The sequence below is a fragment of the Bubalus bubalis genome, chromosome 12, assembly GCF_019923935.1.
Source record: "Bubalus bubalis isolate 160015118507 breed Murrah chromosome 12, NDDB_SH_1, whole genome shotgun sequence".
NCBI classification, from domain to species: domain Eukaryota; kingdom Metazoa; phylum Chordata; class Mammalia; order Artiodactyla; family Bovidae; genus Bubalus; species Bubalus bubalis.
In genome coordinates, this window is record NC_059168.1 from 67,828,522 (window position 1) to 67,849,304 (window position 20,783).

At 40.9% G+C, this 20,783-nt stretch overlaps 1 protein-coding gene across 4 annotated transcripts in view; it reads left to right on the forward strand.

Annotated features, from left to right (window-relative positions):
* Positions 1–702: 702 nt before the first annotated feature.
* Positions 703–20,783, forward strand: part of MXD1 (MAX dimerization protein 1) — a 30,206-nt gene continuing 10,125 nt past the window's right edge. Inside the window, exons 1-4 of one of the 4 annotated variants that reach the window (XR_006543459.2) lie at positions 703–1,098; positions 4,077–7,680; positions 8,428–8,527; positions 13,348–13,377. Coding sequence is in view for 3 of the 4 variants with exons in the window: in XM_044926094.2 (XP_044782029.1) it covers positions 7,608–7,680; positions 8,428–8,527; positions 13,348–13,377 (203 nt within the window). In the remaining variant the exon portion in view is untranslated. Of the gene's footprint in view, positions 1,099–3,751; positions 8,249–8,427; positions 8,528–13,347; positions 13,378–20,783 lie in introns of those variants that run through there. The other 3 variants (XM_044926094.2, XM_006079632.4, XM_006079629.4) reach the window with 3 other exon arrangements.

Here is a 20,783-nt window from a genome sequence, read left to right on the forward strand (position 1 = left end):
TAATATTCAGTTCAGTTCAATCACTCAGTTGTATCCGACTCTTTGTGACCCCGTGGACTGCAGTTCGCCAGGCTTCCCTGTCCATCCCCACCTCCTTTTCAAATGATTTTATTTATTTTATTTTTGGCTGGGCTGGGTCTTTGGTGCTCTGCGGGCTTTTCTCTAGTTGCGGAGAGTGGGGCTACTCTGTAGTTGTGGTGTGTGGGCTTCTCACTGCAGTGGCTTCTCTTGTGGAGCACAGGCTTCAGTAGTTGTGCCTCGGGGGCTCCAGAGCACTGGCTCAATAGTTGTGGTGCACAGGCTTATCTGCTCCATGGCACATGGCATCTTCCCGGCTCAGGGATCAAACCTGTGTCTCTGTCATTGGCAGGTGGAGTCTCTTCCACTGAACCATCAGGGAAACCTTATTGCCTCTTTTTTTAAGGGTAGCAGTTAGAGTTCGTTAAATGTGCTACGTCAGCTGTACAACCTGTAGTACCCACTGCACAAGTGTCACTACCCCAAGCAGTTGGGTTATTTGGCTTAGACTTTTTGCCAAATGAGTTGAGTAGATTCCCATACCCTGACCCTCCGAAATACAGCCTATCTGTAAAGTATCTGCGATAAGCACTGTTTCTGACCACACTTGCGCACATCTAAAGGAAAGCTCACCCACTTGTCTTATTGGGAAGCTAAAATTTCTGGGATGAAATAATATTCCCCAAATCAAACAATGGGTATTTGGATTGTCATTTTAATGTGGTGTTCACTGTATTGTCATTTTAGTATGCTGACTTGAGATCCTCAAGGCAGCATACTTTGTAAAGAAATAATCTGAGAATACCTAGTAGATCAATAGGTTCACTCTCTGTGAGCTAACTCCAAAGAAATGGAAGAGGAAGAAATCTTTAAAGATCTAGAGATGAGATCAAGTCTTGCTTTGAAGGAACTTTTATCCATCAGATCATCTGATTCTGTAAGAATAACAAAGATGGAGCATTCTTGTCTTCTTCTAACAGGCTGCTCCTCTCAGAAGACATAAATTGTGCCAAATCTCCTAAGCATCCAAATGTCAGAGTGCTCCAGGGCTCAACCCCTAGACTCTCCTGTCTGCCTCTGGTGAGTCGTCCCTTCACAAAGCGTCAAATGTCTTCTGCCGTGGCTCTCCATTGTATACTTCTAGCCTGACTGTTTTACAGAATTCCAGTCTTGTAGATGCACTTGGATTAGTAGGCACCTCAAATTTAAGATGAATTGACTTCTGATTTCCCTGCGCAGTCATCTCCTCTCAGGCTTCCCCATCTCAGTGAGTGGCCTCTCCATTTACACCTCTGCACAGAGTGAAACTCCTTAGGCTCATTCTTCGCTCCTCTCTCCTGTGTGGCACATTTGATTCATTAGAAATCCCTTCAGCTCTAACATTCGAGTATATTTTGAATCCAACCACTTTTTTCTCCCATATTTATTGGGATATAATTGACAAATACAAGTTTAAGATATTTAAAGTGTATATTGTGGTGATTAGTTGTACATCAAATCTGACCATTTTTCACCCACCTATACTAACAGAAGCCATCTCTAATAGATTTCCTTCCTTCCCTTCTGCCTCAGTTTATTCCCCACCTAGCAGCAGAGTGAACCTTATAAATGTACATCTGGTCGTTGCTTCTGGCTCTGATGGCTTTCTATCATTTAGAGTGAAGACCAGTCCTTACTGTGGGTCTACACATCTGTACAGTTTGGACCATGGCTTCCTGTAGCCTAACCTTTGCTACTGCATGCAGCCACACTACTCGCCTCTTTGCTGTTCCTTAAAAATAGATATGCATCTACCTTAAGAGTCTTCCTACTTGCCTTTCCTCCTGGAATGTCCCTCCTCTCCCTCCTCCCACCTCTCATAGTTACATGGTTAGCTTCTTTATATTGTTCAGGTCACTGCTCAGAATAAGGTCATTCCTGACTACCTTATCCAAAACAGCAGCCTCCCCTTCCCTCTCTATCCTTTTACCCTATTTTACTCTTTTTTATTTAGCTTTTTTAAATTGAAATAAAATTCAGCCTATTAAAGTATATCATTTCAGAGACTTCCCTGGTAGTCCAGTAATGAAGACCCTGCACTAACTTGCAGGAACTAAGATCCCATAAGCCCTATGTGGCATGGCCAGAAATAAATAAAGTATATCACGTCAGTGGTTTTAGTATATTGACAGTTATGTATTTATCACCAGTAATACTAAAATACTTTCATCAACCCAAAAAGGAACGCCATGCTCATTAACAGCTGTTGCTCATCCCTCCCCTTCCACCTTACCCTCCAACCCAGAAACCGCTAAATTTACTTTGTGTCTTTAAAGGTGTATCTGTTCTGGACATTTTCATGTAAATGGACATTTCAAATGGATGGAATCACACAATATGTGACCTTTTGTGTCTAGCTGCTTTTGCACAGCACAGTGTTTTCAAGATTCAATTTATCTTGTATCATAAATAGTACTTCAAGGGCTTCCCAGGTAGCTCAGTGGTAAAGAACTCACCTGCCAATGCAGAAGACAGACTTGGGTTCATTTCCTGGGTTCGGATGAACTCCTGGAGGGGGAAATGGCAACCAGTCCAGGATTCTTGCTTGGAGAATCCTATGGACAGAGGAGCCTGGCAGGCTACAGTCCATAGGGTTGCACAGAGCCAGACATGACTGAAGGGACTTGGCACACACACATCCCTTTTTTATAGTTTATAATACTCTGTTCTGTGGATGTGTGTGCATGTGTGTGTGCATGCTCAGTCGTGTCCAACTCTTTGCAACCCCATGGATGTAGCCAACCAGGCTCCTTGTCAGTGGAATTTCCCAAACAAGACTACTAGAGTGGGTAGCCATTTCCTTCTCCAGGGGATCATCCCGACCCAGGGATCGAACCCAATTCTGTCTCCAGCATTGGCAGGTGGGTTCTTTACCACTGTGCCACCTGAGAAGCCCCCACCTGTCACACTGTAATTTGTAATTCATCAGTTGATGGGAATTGGGGTTGTTCCACTTTTTTGGCTATTATGAATAATGCTACTATGGACATTTGTATCCAAGTTTTGTATGAACATACGTTTTCACTTCTCGTGGGTATGTAACTAGGAGTGCTATTACTGGGTTATATAGTTAAACTCCATGTTTAACTTTTTGAAGCACTGTCTGTTTTCCAAAGCAACCGCCCTATTTTATATTCCCACTAGCAATTTGTGAGGGTTCCAGTTTTTCCACATGCTCTGCAGAGTTTCCTTCTCCTTATAGTTTATCATTCCCTGACACTCGGTTACTATGCCTTTGAACTTTGAGAAGCAGGGCTTCTGTCTTGTTTGCTGCGGTAGCCCCAGCACCACAAGTGCCTGGCACCCAGTAAAGCATTCAGCGAATACCTGCACATGAAGGTAGTTTAGTAACATTGTTTCACTTAACAACGTCTCTTCGTGTTGTTTTTTTTTTAATTTGTATTGGAGTATAGCTGATTTATAATGTTGTGTTAGTTTCTGCTGTTCAGCAAAGTGAATCAATTATACATATAGCCACTCTTTTTAAGATTCTTTTCCCATATAGGTCATTATGGAGTACTGAGTAGAGTCCCTTGTGCTATACAGTAGGTTCTTACCTATTTTATATATAGTAGTATAAATATGTCAGTACCAGTCCCGCAATTTATCCCTCCCTCCTTTTCCTCTTGGTAACCATAAGTTTGTTTTCTACATCTGTGACTCTATTTTTATTTTTTAAATAGGTTCATTTGTACCATTTATTTTTAGATTCCACATATAAGTGATATGTGATATTTGTCTTTCTCTTTGTGACTTAAACTTCATTCCACTTCCCTAAGTTTTTAAGTTAACTTTTAGTTATCCAACTCTTAAATGAACACATTTTTCCTATAAAAATTTTAAAACATAACTGCTTAATCCCTTTTGAACAGTCCTGATTCACTGTGAATCCTTTGTAGTGTTTCCTTCCAGACATGCGTGTGTGTGTGTGTGTGTGTGTGTGTGTAGCAGACTTAGTGCTGGAAATGAGGAAAAAAGCCCAGTTTGAGGTGTTTGGTTTGTTTTTTTTTTTTACACAGATAATATGCTGCAGGGATTACTCAGCACTGCCTTGGAGATGTTTCCATGCCTATATATATATACACTCGTCTTTTTTTTTTTTTAACTTCTACATAGCGTTCTGTGTAATATATGTACCCCTGTTTAGCCATTGCTCTGTTTTTAAAAGTAGCAAATATTTGTGGAGTAATTAACTTTTGCAGAGCAGTGTTTTTAAAGGTTTTTAAGTTTTAATTTTGTGATATTGGATATCATGATGTTAGAGTGTCCCAAGTAGCCACAAAGAAAGATTAATACTAAGTCAGTAAATCACAGTCCTGATTTTTACATTTCGAAGAATAAAATCAGTTCCTCAGAAACTCAGAAAACAAAATTCATTTTAATGTCATTATAGTGTTTTTTAATTCAGCATTCATCAGTTCTGGAACTTTTTAGACAGTTAAAGGATTAGAATACCAACAGTTGTGTTCTTTGTACTCTGAGGTACTCAACTGAAATGCACCTCTGTCAGAAGTTCCGTTGCATTTAATAAACCTGCCATTCAGCACTGGTATTTACTACTATCCTCTGCCCACCTAGAGTATAAACCCCTCAGAGGAAGGAAACTAGGGCTTTTTAAAAAAAAATAAAGATTATTTGACAAATACAATCTTTTGTGCTTCCCATTTTCAGTATATTTTTAGTTTCCAATTCTATCAGTTTAGCTTGATACCTGCTCAAGGATATATATAAACTGTTGTCAGCCTATGTTTATTCTATTTCATATAGCTTTTTACTTAAAATTCTGGTCATAAAATTTAGGTTCAAACATTCTGGAATTTCAGGTCCTTACTTTGAGGGTTTTGCCTATCCGTTAGTGCTTGTGTAATGCCTTTGAAGTGCTAGATGCTGGGGGTAACCACTTCTTCATTTTAGGATTTCAGTTCTTCAAAATCTATACTTTCAGATTATCTAACTGGTCATTCATTGTAATATATTTGTATAAAATAATTGCTAGAAAAACAAGAAAAAACCCTTTATTTTATACTTACTGCTTGATGTCCAGTAGGTGGCATCAGACACCCTTTGGAGTTCTTCATGATACTAGTTCCTAGTTGGTATTACTGGTTTACTGATCATTTCTTCCAGTGCTGCCAGGGAACAGAAAGAGGTCTATTCCTTAGTCTTAATTCTCTGATTTTATATATTATTTAATTTATTTTTGTTTGGAATTTAAGCTAAACCTGTTGGTGTTTAAATGGTTCCTTTGCTATATCTGACTCAGATTTCAACCATTTTTCCTTTTTTAATTTTATAAGTGTGATTTTCAATCAGGCTAATTCCAGGGGAAGGATCATGATTTTGAAATAAGACTGGCTTTTTAAAAAAAAGAGTTGAGGGTAAGAGAAAGAATAAAGAGATGCTAAATGTTCATAATAAAATCAGAGAGAAAATATAGAAGTATACAGAATCCAAAATTAAGAATGAAATCAGTGCTTTTACTGTCAGTAAAAACTGTATTCATTACTGTTTTCAGGTTTGTTTTACAAATACCCTGCAGTTAAAAATTATATCTTTATAATTTTTATAAACTTATATCCCCAGTTCTAGCTTTTTGTGCTTTTTTGAAAACTTTTATCTTCAGTGTATTAATTTCTGTAAAGAATCAGCTTTTAGATCCAATTAACCATTAAAACCAGAAAATATGTGTTTTGTATGTAAGGACTGGGTTACTCTATTTATTCTTATTCTTTTGAGTTTAATGGATTTGTCAACCATTAGAAAAGACATATTTAAAACTTACCATCATAATTACATGTTTTTCTTTATTTTCCCTGTGTTTGAGTGTCAGTGTTTGTGACTCATGGAGATCCGGTTCTTAATTCCTATTTTTTGGAAAAACTACCACCCATAGTATGGGCTTTGGGTGAAACAGATCTAGGTTCAGTTTCCATTTCTGGCTGAAAGGATGTCTAAGAAAGTCATTTAGCTTCTCTGGGCATCAGTTTCCTTATATACAAAATGTAGATAATTAACCTATCTAGTGGGGTTCTACTGAGGATTAGCAATAATGTAGGTAAATTACCTGACAAGCTATTGTTTTCACATATTCGCAACAATAAACTGTTTAAAAGTTTTGTTAAATATGTTCATGCTTTACTCATTTCTATATTCAAGAGTCTCAATTTACCAAGAGTTTTATTTCATCTTTTTTAATGGAGCTGTCAGTGTATTATAACTTGGGTCTCGAGATAGCTTAAGGAACAGTTCTTAAAAATCTTAGTTCTGTTCTACGTACATTTATATTGGTACCACACACACACAAACATCATTTATAGCCGTCTTGAATAGGAAGTATTCTTTTTGAATGTTTTCCTCTAGAACTAGAAGGAAAGAATATGAAAGAGATGTCAAACAAATCTCAGAATTCAACGTCAATCTGCAGGTACAGGAAGTTTCTGAGCTTTTAAAATCCACTCGCATGAGGGAGTAATTAGCCAGCACTTAGGGCGGGGTATACAGCCTCGCGATTCCAGTGCTTTCTGGGGAAAGGAAAAAAACGCTGGGTGGCGAGCACTGAACACAGTCTCCCCCGCCGAGCGCTACAGCCACGTGGCGCTCGCCGGAGCCCCAGGCCCACCGCCCTCTCGGGCTGTCGGCGGGGCCTTTGGCCCCGGAAAGCCTGGAACCTCCGGGCCGCAGCCAGCAGGCCCAGAAATCTGGCCCCGAACCCGAGCAGGGCAGAGCGCCCAGGTGACGCGCGGTGCCAGCTTCCACTCTAGGGGCGTCCAGCAGATCCCCGCAACTTTTCCCCGGAAACAGGTTCCGGCAACAGGTCCGAGGAGGGGTCGGTGAATCATCGCTGCTCGGTGCCTGGGTCAGCCGTGCAATCCAATGCCAGATTCGGGTAGGAATAGCCCGGCGTCTAACCACTAGCCATTCAGGGATCGCTAGCCAGGGGAACGATGACGTCATCGTAGCTGGGCGGTGTCGGAAGGTCCCACCAATAGGAGACAGGCAAAGTGGCTTGCTTTCTGTATCTCTTGGCCAATACTAACAAAGCAAAAGGGGGCCCGGTTGTTGGTATAGAACCAATGGAAAACAGAGAAGGAGCACGAGGCGGAGTTGAGAATCCTGTCACCAATTGGAAAGGGGGGGTGGAGCCCGGGCCTTGTCAAGCGTGACCAACCAGGGAGAGGAGCGGACTCTGAGGGGCGGGGCCGTAGTGCCTTCCCCCAATCGGACAGGTCCGGGGGCGGGGAATTCTTTGGGGCTCCCAATGAGGGACGCAGCCGAAGTGGGCCTGTCAAGAGAAGGGCCTGGGGGCGGGGGACGGTGAGTCGGGGATAAACACTCCGCGGCGGTGGCGGCTGCTGCTCTTCTGTAGGTTCTGTCACGGTGTCGGTGGTGCCCAGCTCGCCGGTCCCCTCCCGCTTCCGGCGAGCGTGGTCGCCAGAGAGTCTCTCTCAGCCCTGCTCTGCGGGGTCCACAGCGGGGCGCGGGTGTCCGGCGGCGGCGGCGAGCCCGTGTCCAGTGGGGGTTGGTCCCGTGGCTCCGGCCCCCGGTGCAGAATGGCGGCGGCGGTTCGGATGAACATCCAGATGCTGCTGGAGGCGGCCGACTACCTGGAGCGACGGGAGAGAGGTGCACGGGGACGGGAGGGGTCCGGCCCGAGCTAGTGCCGGGAGCTCTGAGGGGCCTGGCAGCGGATCCGGGCGCCCAGCCTCTCCGGGGGTGGTTGGAGGAGCTGAGAGCGCGACCCGCGAGCGCTCCCAACCCCTCCAGCTTTCCCCACGCGCGGTTCGAAGGGAGGCCGTCGCTGCCCCCAAAGTCAATGAATGGGAGTAGAAAGGGACTGCTGCCCCCGGGATCCTGAGCGCTTCCCCCTCCGCACCCCGTCGCTAGTGGGGTGCCCGGGGCCCCCTCAGCCAAGCGCTTGGTTTACCTCACCCGGCTCTTCCCGGCCCGCCCCAAAGTGGGCCTGGCGCCGGGTCTCCCAGTCGGCGGAGCAGCTCCTCCCTTGCCCCGCATCCTCCGTCCTCGGCTCTGGCTCCCGGTGTCTGGCCCCGCACCTTCGTCTGAGGCCGGTCCCACTTAATATACACCAACCTGCTGGACGTTGCCAATGGGAAACCCAGGCTCCATGAGACTTGCTGTGTCTTTCTCAACAATGAGCAGCTGGAATGCTCCTTACACCTGCTCCGAACTGAGGGTATTCACTCAATTAAAAAAACAATCATTGTTCTAAGAATTCCACCTTGCTCCTTTTAATTATTTCCACAGTCTTCTTTTAATAAAAAATAAATCCATTTTTAAAAGGAAATATTGTGAAGGGGAGAGAGTGTTGACTGTTCTGTGTTCATTCATTAACTGGATCCTCCGGTTTTCTAGAAGCTGAACATGGTTATGCCTCCATGTTACCATACAATAACAAGGACAGAGATGCCTTAAAACGGAGGAGCAAATCCAAGAAGAATAACAGCAGTAGCAGGTAATTTGGTAAACATTTTCCTTTCTCTTTTAGGTTATGCCGCAGATGATACTAGGTTTTAACCCGTAAATGAAGCGGCAATCTTGATTCAGTAATGTATACATAGTCCTAAGGCATTGGAAGAAACCCTTCTGTTTGGGTTGAGGGGACTGAGAAGAAAAGAGAAATGGAAGTGTTTTCTATTTCTTTATGAACTTTTTTCCCCCAGAACTTAATTTTGTTTTTCTTCCCTTTGGAACAAAAAATCGGTGGAAACTTCAAGTGGGATTAAGCAGCAGTGACAGTATTTTGCCTTCAGAAGTTGCAGATTCAGGGCAAGTTTTCTATAGCTGAAAATACTGGACATTACCCACTTTTTACTTTTCATAGTGAAGATTTTATAAATATGTTAAAGTATTGATTTGGCATAGGTGGTAGGATTTCATATTTGACGTGTAAATTAAATACAGTGATATGTCTGATAATCTGTCACTCTATTTATAATGGCAAAGAGGAACAATTGAGGTTCAAACCTGCTTTTTGGTGATGGAGGAATAGATTAATATAATATTAAAATATTCATATGCCACAAGCTTTTTACGTTAATCCTGCAATTCTTGAAATTTGTAAGTCTCACTGGAAAGTATTTGGTTAATGGTCAATGAAATCACATAATAAAACCCTGAATGTACTTCCTGGTATAAATGAGTACTCCATTAATGCTGTTGCACTCCCTTTTCCTCCTCTTTCCTCTTAATATATACGTTAGCTAGGAAATCTGTTTTTATTAGACTCATTCAATTATACCTTTTATTCCAGTAATTGAAAATCATTGACATTTTCCTTACTGATTTAGAATCCTTGTCTGTCTCCCATTCTCATGAACACTCTGCAAATAACTGTATTTGGTTAGCGTCTGTGACATTATATAGACTACTAAAAGCCAGAAGTTTCCCACTTAAACCTTTAACTCCCTTGTTCTTCCTTCCTCTTCTGTCCTTGGTTCACCCCATTGTCCTTAGCGTTGGAAGAACCACAGGATATGAGTGAGCAGCACATATGTGCCGAGCTCTTGAATAGGAAGGCACGGGAAGGATGAACCTGTTAATTAGTTACCTGGTGGTTTTTCCTTTCCCTGCCACCTTTGGCATTATCTGAAGGTGATAGCAAGTAGATCTGTGCACGAGTGCTGACAACCTTTAAGAAGGTTGATGCTGACTTGTAGTGTGCAGTGGTATAAAACAATATCTGTGTTGCTTTTTGTTACAGTATTTTTTAAATAACTTTTTGAAAAGACATTGAAGCCTTTTGCTTTATTTTTATGGAAAAGTATAGTTCATTTGTTACTTTTACTCTTGTCCACTCATGATTTGAGAGGAATTGTTCACATTAATAGTCAAGGCTTAATCCTTAGTACTTTGTTTTTTCCTAAGTTTCACAGAAAAGTTGTTGAGGGGATGTTCAGTGGTGAGAAGAAGGGGATGTTGTTGAAGAGAAGTAGCTTGGCCCCAAAAGGTGATTGCCATGCTATGCCATGCTAAATCACTTCAGTAGTGTCTGACTCAATGCGACCCTATGGACTGTAGCCGGCCAGGCTCCTCAGTCCATGGGATTCTCCAGGCAAGAATACTGGAGTAGATTGCCATTCCCTTCTCCAAAAGGTGATTAGGAAAGAAAAATAATGATAGTTGAGAATTTCAATTCAAGAAATAGATTCTTTCTCTTTTCTTTAATATCCAGCTTTATTCCTGGGAAAATGATTGCAACTCTGGATTTGGGGGAAAGCTCTATTATTTCTGTAAATGGATTTGGTTTGCTTTCCATAGTTAGAAACAGGAGACTCTCACAGTTTTCCATATTCTTGACTAATGATGAATTCGTGCAGTAATTTAAGTGGTGCAGGGATCTCTGCAAGACCATGATTAAACCTGGAGATTGCACCAAGCAAAACAGATGAAGCAACAGCAGGTTGTTTTCTTTAAATGTAATCACTTCCTTCATGACCTGTTTGGAATGACCCTTACCTGAGCAATGAGACATCTCCCCAGAGAATGCAGTTTGACCCCTTGATTTGAATCAGACTTATATCCAAGGCCATGTATGGTCAGAATTTTGAACTGATATAAGAGCTATAGATTACTTCTGGTTTACATAACCATTGGTAACAGTGTATGCTTGTTAATTCAGGTTGAAATGCTGAGCTCTTTGCTTGTAGCGTCTGGGGGTTACTCTTCCTTGGACAACAATAAAAAAAATAAGATTTAGCTGCATAGCAAACTTATTGGAAACTGAAAATGCAGATCTTAAGTTTCTCTAATTGCTTGTCTAAAAACAAAAACAAGTGAAATTGTGAATATTAATTGTTCTGGAATCATCTGGAGAACTACAGGAAGATGGAATTTTTTTTTTTCTTTCCCACTGATTTTTTAAATCAGTTACCTAAATAATTACATTTGAAATCCAGAGTTTTTAAAAGCATGTTTTGTTACATTGGTGAAGCAGGCATTGGCATTCATGTGAAAGAGGAAGTTCAGCCCTTGTCACCCAGTTCTTTTATGAGACAGTGGTCATATAGCTGACTTGACAGTGTGAGTCTTTTTTAACCCAGGGACTGGTTTGGCTTAGTTATATTTTTGTTAAAATATATTTTTAAGTGATGACATCTGATCTTTTATCAATGAGTCCAGAGTTATCCAATCTTTTCAGTAATCACATGGAAAATGATTTTGATACAAGGTGTCTATATATTCTTATGCTTTAATTAAAAATATAAATGTTTTCCCATCAACAGAGTTGGCAGGGAGTCTCTGGACGGCCTTTTCTGAATGGCCTCCCTTTTATTAAAGACAAATTCAGTTTCACTAAACCAAATGTACTTCAGTAATGCCCTAGCCGTTAGGTGTAAGTCCCCTTGTAAAAATCACCATGTGTTCAACACTCTTAAGTAATCAAATAAGATCCATAGTTTCCAAAACTCTGTTCAAAGTTTGGAAAGAATTGTGCTGCTTATGGAATTTGTAAAAAAGATTATCTTGGGAATTCTGAAATTTTTATATGTATCTTCAAAGAATCCAGATGGGATAAGGGTGACTTGTGGTGTCTGATTTTTCTGTAATCGGACACCATGTTCTTTACAAATATCCACCCTTCTCTCCTCCACCTCCTCAGAATGGTCCATGTCTACAGTTAAACAGTGTAATTTTGACCACCTGTCATCATATATTTTCATCCATCTAAAAAATGTGTCAGACTTTGAACTTGTTATTCTCCGTTAAAACCAGAATGCCGCGTGCTATCAAGCCAAAGGTTTGCAGTTGCAGGCCAGACTCGTGTTAACAGTGATATCCTGCTGGCCATTGCAGGAAGTGAAGTATACATCAGAAAAACACTGAAGGGTAACCAAGTGAATCAACTTAAAACTTTTAAGTTAACCAGTTTTAAGGTTCATATAGCCCTTATCTAGAAAACAAATATTCTAAAATTTAAAATATTGTCATTATTGTCTTGTTTGTTTTTCCTTGTGAATGAAAATTGTATCCCAGAAGGCTTGTGGAAAAGAAGTTTAGTGCTGGATTAGAAATTTCCCATTTCAAGAATGCCCCAAATCCACAACTAGTCTCTGGTGTGAATGAACGGGATGGTGGTGCCCCTTGCTGTGAATGAATGGTCGCGCATTCACAGAAGTAGGGTTTCTCCATAATTACTGTGAGAATTTATTTCCAAGACCCAATAAAGTTCCAGTTATTGCCCCACAGAATTCTTGACCTGAGCCAGGGTGTCATCTCTCCTGAACTGATTAGATTCTAGAGAATTTCCAAAAGTAAGGTCAAGATTCAGTTCATTTATAATGCTGGCAGTTTCCTCAAGTTTATTTTTAACTAGTTGGGATGAGTTATATGAGATGGACACTGAGATAGCCACACTGACTGACTTCTTGTGACATCTGTGAAAACCTGTCCATGAATCCATAGGCCAGACCTTATATTCAAGGTCAGCTATAAACGCACTAATAGTCTGATTTCACACACACCTGTGCTTTCATCCAAGCCTCTCTCATCACTTTTACAGTTGCTACCTCATTGATCCACATGTGTTCTGTAGATAATTGGCAGTCATTTTTATTTCCATTTTACAAAAGAGTTAACCAAGGACAGGATGGTAAGCATTTGTATTTCTTCCACAGTATCAGTCAGTGGCAAAGCTGGACCTCAGATTCCACCCAAAGGGCTGCCCTTAACCAACCTGTCATCTTTACATTGAACTGAGTTTTGGAAGCCCCTTCCTAAAAGCATTTGGTAGCTCTTCAACAGTAGCATCTTTTGGGAGGTTGCATGCAATAAAATAACTTCAAGGAGTAGAAAGATTGAGGGAAGAAGGGTTATATTTATCCTTTTAAAACTGTATCCTATAGTCAGACAACCTAGCATACAATTTTGGTGTATAGTACACCTAGAGAACTGCAGAGTTGGGTGGGGATGCCAAATTTCTGGTGTTCCACACTCAGCCTAAAGAAAGCCTTGTGGTATTATATAACCCAAATTCGCATCACATTGTGCAGCTGTTTTTCCCTTTGTATAAATAGAACCCTTTTTTTCCTTTCTTAAAATGGATTACTTTTCCACGAGGGAATGCATGCCTCTCAGTTTGTCACTTCTCCTTGAATGCTGTTTGAGATATTTACATTTATCTATTTCCCCAGAGGGACTCATTTCTTAGGTAGAGCCCTTCCTCTGTCTTCTCTCCCTCCAGCTTGAGAGAGAAAGAAGTTAAAATAATTGTGTTGGCATTGGAGCAGTCCTTTAAAACAAGAATAATGTTTCTCTTATTGTTCCCTCTTTCAGATCGACTCACAATGAAATGGAGAAGAATAGGTGAGTTGAGGGTTCCGGGTGTGGGATGGCGGGAGCTTTGATGTATTTTTTCATTGACACTTGGTTGCTGCTCTTGGCTTCTCACAATGAGCCCCTGATATTAGAGTTCGCTCAGTACCCTCTAATCAGCACTGCCTATAAAGCCCTTAGATAGATGGGCTTCCCAGCTCCCAAGATGACACCCCAACCCTCATCCCCTCAGCCTGCTGTTCCCCAGCAGTGCTTTCCCTGTGACTATTCTAAGGCCAAAGTGTTTTAAGTCAGAGGTAATGTTCCCACAAATAGTGTTTTTCAAAAATTACATGCTACTGAATATAATTGGTAGTGCTGTCTTAAATCATGTACACACACAGATATATATACATACATACACATACAGAAGTTCACTTGTGAGTAAAGAAGCTCAAAATTTAGGTAAATGTATGCAAAGCAGAAATTGGAGATGGTGAGGCACTCAGACGAGGCGGGCCACCCTCCCTGGGCTCCATCTTACCACATCTCACCTGATTCCCTTCTGCTGCTGATTTGACTCCTTATTTTTCAAATGATGTGGCCTAGTCACTCTCAACTCTGGTTGCACATTAGAATCACTTGCAAAGCTTTTATTTTAATTTTTTTTTAAATGTTTGTTTCCATTAAATATAGTATACACATACACTCATATGAGTTGGGAGGGCATGGCTCCCCACTCCAGTATTCTTGCCTGGAGAATCCCATGGACAGAGGAGCCTGGCAGGCTACAGTCCCTAGGGTCAAAAAGAGTCAGACACAATTGAAGCAACTTAGCATGCACACACAGTCATATACTCTTTGGGGTAAGAGAACACATTTTTATTTCTGCTCATTTTATAGAGTAACTTTTTATTATAGAGTTTTTCAAATATGTAAAAGTGGAGTGAATAATGTAATTAACTTCTATGTGTCCATCACCCAGCTTCCACAATTATCAGTATTTTACCAATCTTGTATAATAAACTCTCTGGGGAGTGTTTTTAAAAGCACATTTTCTTCTACCTCTGGTAATGCAAAACATAACCACTTGCTTTTATCATGCTGAAAAAAATTAATAATTCTCTGTGGAACTTTAGTGAAAACACACACACACACACACACACCAATGCTCAGACCTCACCCCTAGCGATTCTGATTTAATTGGTTTGGGTTGAGATCCTGCACTAGTATTTTTTAAAAGCACCCCAGGTGATTCTCATGTTCAGCCAGGGCTGCAGACCACTGAACAAGCTTCATTCTGGTCTCTGAACTCCCATCAATTTGAAGTACAGGCTGTCCATCCAGACTGAGTGCTTTCTCAGTGCTGTGCATGAACAGGATGATGTGTGATGATGGTTCTCTAAACACATGTGGTTACTTCATGCAAACCCTCTTTGAAGAGAGTCTGACTCTGATAGTCAGAATCTGAATGGCATGTTTCATTAGTGAAAGGGAAGACCATACCTGACAAGGGAGGAGAATCTTGGAACAGGCCGTGTGTGTGTGTGTGTGTGTGTGTGTGTGTGTGTGTGTGTGTGTGTGTTGGAGATGGATGGTGAGTGTGCCTCGCACATGTGCTTCTCTGCATCCTTCTCCTCCCCTTTCAATTTCTCTATGATTGTGACTGACCATGTTTGAAATTAGACCATCTTTATGCATTAGGGATTTACATATCATGAACTGGAAACTCCAGAGTATCTCTTCTTAAGGTGGAAAGGTAGTCTCATGTGGCTTCTCTTTCTCATCTTTAGATTCTCTTACATCTCCATGGTTTTTAGGGGAACTGTTAACTGGGACTGTTTCTGCTGAAAAGCCTCCTAGTTCTCCTCCTCCTCATAGGCATCTATTTGTATTATTAAAATGTCATCCCTTCAGGTAAAGGCTCTTAGGTGTACTCAGCTTTGTGCTTCACCTCTGCAGGAATACCACAGGATGTCAATTTTATCATTTACTTTAGCAGTTCAAGAATGTTTATTTTCTGCCTACCATGTCTTAAGAGCTTGTGCTCAGTACTAGGGTATTAAGTAAGTTTATACTGGGGTATGAAATCAGCATGGTCTCCATCCTAGAGAAATGTAGTTTGTCTAATGAGAAAGATGCAGAGACAGTCTGCACAGGAAGCAGTGGAGGTAAAAGTTCTAGAAAACTGGATTTGAAGTCATAACTGGGACAGTTGCTTATAATTCAGATTGTGCCCAGTCAACATTTGTTTATTGAAGGGCTAGTGGTCTGGTTTCCTTATTGTCCTTCCTTTTTTGGAATTTGGTCTTCTACGGTCTTGATCGTTTATCCCCTAGTCTAAAGCATGTAAGCAGAAGAGAGGGAAGTAAGGACTCACATTTAGTTAATTTAACCAAGCCCTGGTTGCTTCAGTTGGGGGATGGGGCCGGGGGTGGGGGGCGCGGCTGGGAGGGAGTTAAAGTTGTCGGTTCTTCTCTTGTAGAGTAGATGCTTATGATTTTAGGGTTTGATGGTCAGTTGAACAGCTGCATCTCCTTGGTTTTCATAGCTGAATCCTACAAAAGAAGACCACTTTGCAAAATGCTAATACACTTAGGCCATTCTTTTCCTTAACATCACATTAAAAAAAAAAAAGATTGCCGTGGCTCTCAAAAAAAAAAGCAATTGAGGAAAAGAATTCTAATAATTGGATTTTTTTTCCTCTTTAGCATTGCAGAGTTAACTAGATTTGTGTTAAGTTTTTTTCACACCAAAACCTTTTCTGTGGCTCTTTAGAGATTCTGAATAGTTGGTGTGCATCAGGACTCCACTATGAGAATATTATATTCAAACTGCCCGTTTAATAATCTTGGCAGTGGTGGGACAATTAAAAGATTTCTAGAATGGTGGAGATGGAGGTGGTAGTGGCAGAGGCAGCAGCAGTAATTTTCATTCAATAGACTAGGCATTCATGGAGCACCATAGATGCTGGGCACTAGGTGCTGGGATCCAGAACCCAACAGAACCCGAGCCCCCAGGGCGGAGGGCTCAGTTTGGTGTCACTGTAGATACATCTGTCACTTGGTATGTGCTTCTCTGCATTTTAACTAATTTTGTGGGTCTAGCCCCCTAAGGAAACACCCATGGTGAGTATGTGATCTTTCTTTTGCTTTTAAAACTGATCTCATAGAAAATTTTGAGAAATATAGTGTATTGTGTGCTCAGTCGCTTCAGTCGTGTCCTACTCTTTGCAACCCCATAGACTGTAGCCCGCCAGGCTCCTCTGTCCATGAGATTTTCCTGGCAAGCATACTGGACCAGATTGCCATGCCCTCCTCCAGGGGATCTTCCCCACCCAGGGATCAAACATGCAGTTCCTGAGTCCCCTGCATTGCAGGCACATCCTTTACTACTGAACCACAGGAAAGCCTTCAGAAATATAGAAAATCATATACAAAAAATTAAATCATCCATAATTCTAGCAGCCCAAGGAGATCAGTGAAACTTTGAAATGTATCTTTCAATGGTTTTTTGGAAAGTAACTTTTAAAACAGTTTAGTAAGTTGGAAAGTTCAGAAAAGCACAAAGAAAATAAAAATCACTGGTAACAGACCTTGCAGCAGTAACATCTGTCAACATTCCTACTAAGTTCTGTATCCACTAGATTTTTGTGCATACTTTTTAAAAATCAGTATTACATCATATGGTGTGCCATAACTCATATAACCAGTCTCCTATTTTAGGTTCTTCCCAGTATTTTGCTAATATAATTGATGCTTCCTTAAACTGTCTTATAGATAAATCTCTATCCAACATCATAATTATTTCCTTAGGGTAAGTCATGGTTGTGAAATGACTGGTATCCAAATGGTTGTGGTTTTTGATATTGACTGCTAGATTGCCCACCAGGCAGATTATAGGCCATATTTTCCTTCACCTTCACAAGTTTATGTTTTAGCTTAGACTTTTATAAATTTGATAGATAAGCAAACACACAACTTGTTTTAACTTGCATTCTTATATTACTAAGACAGTTGAACAATTTTTATTATCTTTGACAGTTTGTGTCTGTGTATGTGAATTGCCTGTTAAATAAGTGTTAGTTGCTCAGTTGTGTCCAACTTTTTGCAACACCCTGGACTATAGCCCACCAGGTTCCTCTGTCCATGGGATTCTCCAGGCAAGAATATTGGAGTGGGTTGTCAATCCCTTCTCCAGGGGATCTTCCCAACCCAGGTCTCCTTGCATGGTAGGCAGATTCTTTACTGTCTGAGCTTCCAGGGAAGCCTGTTAAATAAGCTTTGCCCAATTCTCTACTGAGGCATTTGTCTTTTTCTTTATTTTGAAAAGATTCTAAAATATGAAGAGTGTGTATGAAAGAAATTGCCCCTTGGTGGACTTTCCTGGCAGTCCAGCAGTTAGGACTCCATGTTCCCAGTGCAGGGGTGTGGGTTCAATCCCTGGTTGGGAAAATAAGATCCACAAGCCATGTGGCCAAAAAAAAGGTGTTGTCCCTTCAGGTGTCATACAGTCGCCCTGTTTGTCATTTACCTTTACAGAGTCGGTGTTCTCACACTATTTAAAGTTGCTGCCTCTGTGTGTACTAAATTCAGGCTAAGTCTGATTCTGGACTTGTTCTTCTGTTCCACTGATTTGTCTGTTCTTCCTGCACCAGTGTACAATTTTAATCATTGTGGTTTCATGCACTTCAGGATCTGGTGAAGCAAATCCCTATTCTTCCCTCCTTCTCCTTTTTTTTTGTTTTATCAGTTTATTTTTCTTGATGAATTTTATAGTTAGTCTTTGAATTCTCCATACCCCAAATTCTTTGGGGATTTTCAAAATTCAAACGAAATAATTTCAGTATAAATTAACCTTTAAAAGTACATGTTTACATATTAGAGTTTTCCATCCAGGATTTGATGTGTGTGTTCATTTACTCAGATCTCTTTTATGTCTCTAAGCCAAGTTTTGTTGTATTTCCATGTAGATCTTACACATGCCTTGTAAAAGGTATTCCTGGATTTATGTGTATATATTTTTAAATTGCTACTGGTTTCCCACTGTTACTACTACTAATTAATTATTGTTGGGAGGTGGGAAACCTTTTAGTCTTTGGTTGCTGTGATATGCCCTTTATTGATGATAATTGTGCTGTCTCTTTTCCTTAGCTGGTAATTCCTCTGGTTTGAATGCCCTTCAATACGCTGCTCAGCAAAATGGAGGCTGAGTGAATGCAAATACGCTGCAGCCGGTGGGTCAGGAGTCAGGTGCTTGAATGGGCTCCTTTTCAAAAGAAGGCTCTAGCATCTCCTTTAATTGTAGACACCCATTTTTTCTGGAATGGTACACACATGCAGGCCTTTCTGGAATTAAGCAGCTGGTCTAGAGAGAGTACCTCTACCAGAGTCTTCTGACCCCATGACAAAAGATTTCTGTGTGTGCTCTGTGAGGAGGACTCGGCAGCCTGACCTAAGCTGTTGTTTTTATCTGGTCAAACAGTATTTCATGGCATCTGGTCTGACTTGAGAAGCCATTCCAGTCAGGTCTCTCTTGGGAAGATATGCTAATAGACCACAGTTCCCTAGAGTTGTTTCTTCTGGAGTCTTGCTTTTCAAATGGCCAGACTCCCACGGAAGGGGTAGGGGCCTGAGTTGTGGTGTGCATTGCACCACTCTTCCGCTTTTGAACACCCTTGACCACATTCACATTTCACTCTAGGATGTTGTAACAAATCCACATTGTTTTGTTGCTACAGGGGCCTGAGGACACAGCCTGGTCATTACAAAGGAAAGGTATAGGCATTAGTGTTCAGATCTCTCTGGTGATGGTGTGGAGGTGCACCCTGATTTGTGCTACTAGAATCCGTTTTCCTGGACTGTACCTCTTGGAAGAACTTGTACAAGAAACATGCTAGTTATTCAGCCAATTTCCAATTCCCTACCAGAACACTGGAGGCACTCCTTGCTTTTTGTCCTAGACATTAATAGTTGAAGGGTGAGATAGACCTAGCAGGTACTATAATCTATATTTTGTGTTTTTTTAAAATTGGGCTCTATAAAGGAAATATTAAATAGATGATTATGTATTTAATACTTTAATATAGACTGACTTTATTAAAATGTATTCAGCATGAATTACTGTTTACACATTGCTTACTTAGTGTCATGTTCCTATACAGTGAGGATGTATGGCTATCTTTGTGTATTTTACAAAGGTTACCATCACAGTTATGAAAGATCTTCAAAACCTTCCAAGATTCCACTTAAGTCAGTAATAAGGATGCATTTGGCAATATTTATAAAGGGACCATTTTAGAAAAAGGAGAGTACTTTTTTCCCTCAAAGAGTGACCTGTATTCTTCCCCTGGATTTTTTTGTAATCCAGTAAGGCTTTGGTCTCAACCCAAAATCTGGAGAAGGTTATGATTTCCGTGACCTGTAGTCACTTTTAGAGGAGTAATTTTTGACACCATAAGATTTATTTCTTCTTAGTCTATACTAAATATGCTTTTTTAAAATCACTATGCGGCTCATACATACCCATATTACATACCCATATTGGAAATTATCTTTATTCAACCAGCAGTTATTCAACCTTCCCTGGCTCTGGAAGATCCCCTGGGGAAGGAAATGGCAACCCACTCCAGTACTCTTGCCTGGGAAATTCCATGGACAGAGGAGCCTTGTAGGCTACAGTCCATGGGGTCGCAAAGAGTTGAACACGACTGAGCGACTTCACTTCACTTCACCCTCCACTTATCATATAGGATTTACTATTTAATTGGCTAAATCTGTGTCCACACAAAAGTAGGAGAGGAAATAGGTATGGTTTATGTAACTTATTTTCTCCCTTGGTAATAGTCTTAGGCCCAGTTTTAATGAAAACTAGTACTCAGTGAGGTCCAGTGGATCATGTTCATTAAGCATGGCTTTCCTCAAAGAGAAGGCATGTGAATTACCAAAGAAATCAGGTTCTACTATGAGGACAGCATCTGCAGGTGCTTTATTATTTGTAGACTCAAGTAGATTAAGACGAAATGGAAGACAGTCACTTCTGTTAGTTGGTAATGGAAGAAACAGAACAAATAGATACATAGGAGGTCTGCAGCCTGCAGGTGAAAGGATAAATGAATGTTATCTATTTGGAAAGGGAAACACGCTTCTAATCTGTGAAAGCTTGAAAACCCTTATGGAGAAGTGAAGTCAAACAAGATGTAGATAAGGGAAAAGAAAAAATAATGTTCGGTAGAGGGCAAAGGAGGGTCCATTCTAGAACTTTCAGTGAGAGCTGTTATTTATCACAGCCTGGAGGTAGCTGAGATAAGTGATTCTGCAATAATTTGTTTATATGTTTGATGTAAACTTAAACTTTTAGTACCTCAAAGGCAGTGACTTTGTCTCACTCAGCATTCTATCACCAGCGCCTAGGAAGGTAGCAGTGCATAGTAATCCTTTGAGAGATGCTAGAGGTTA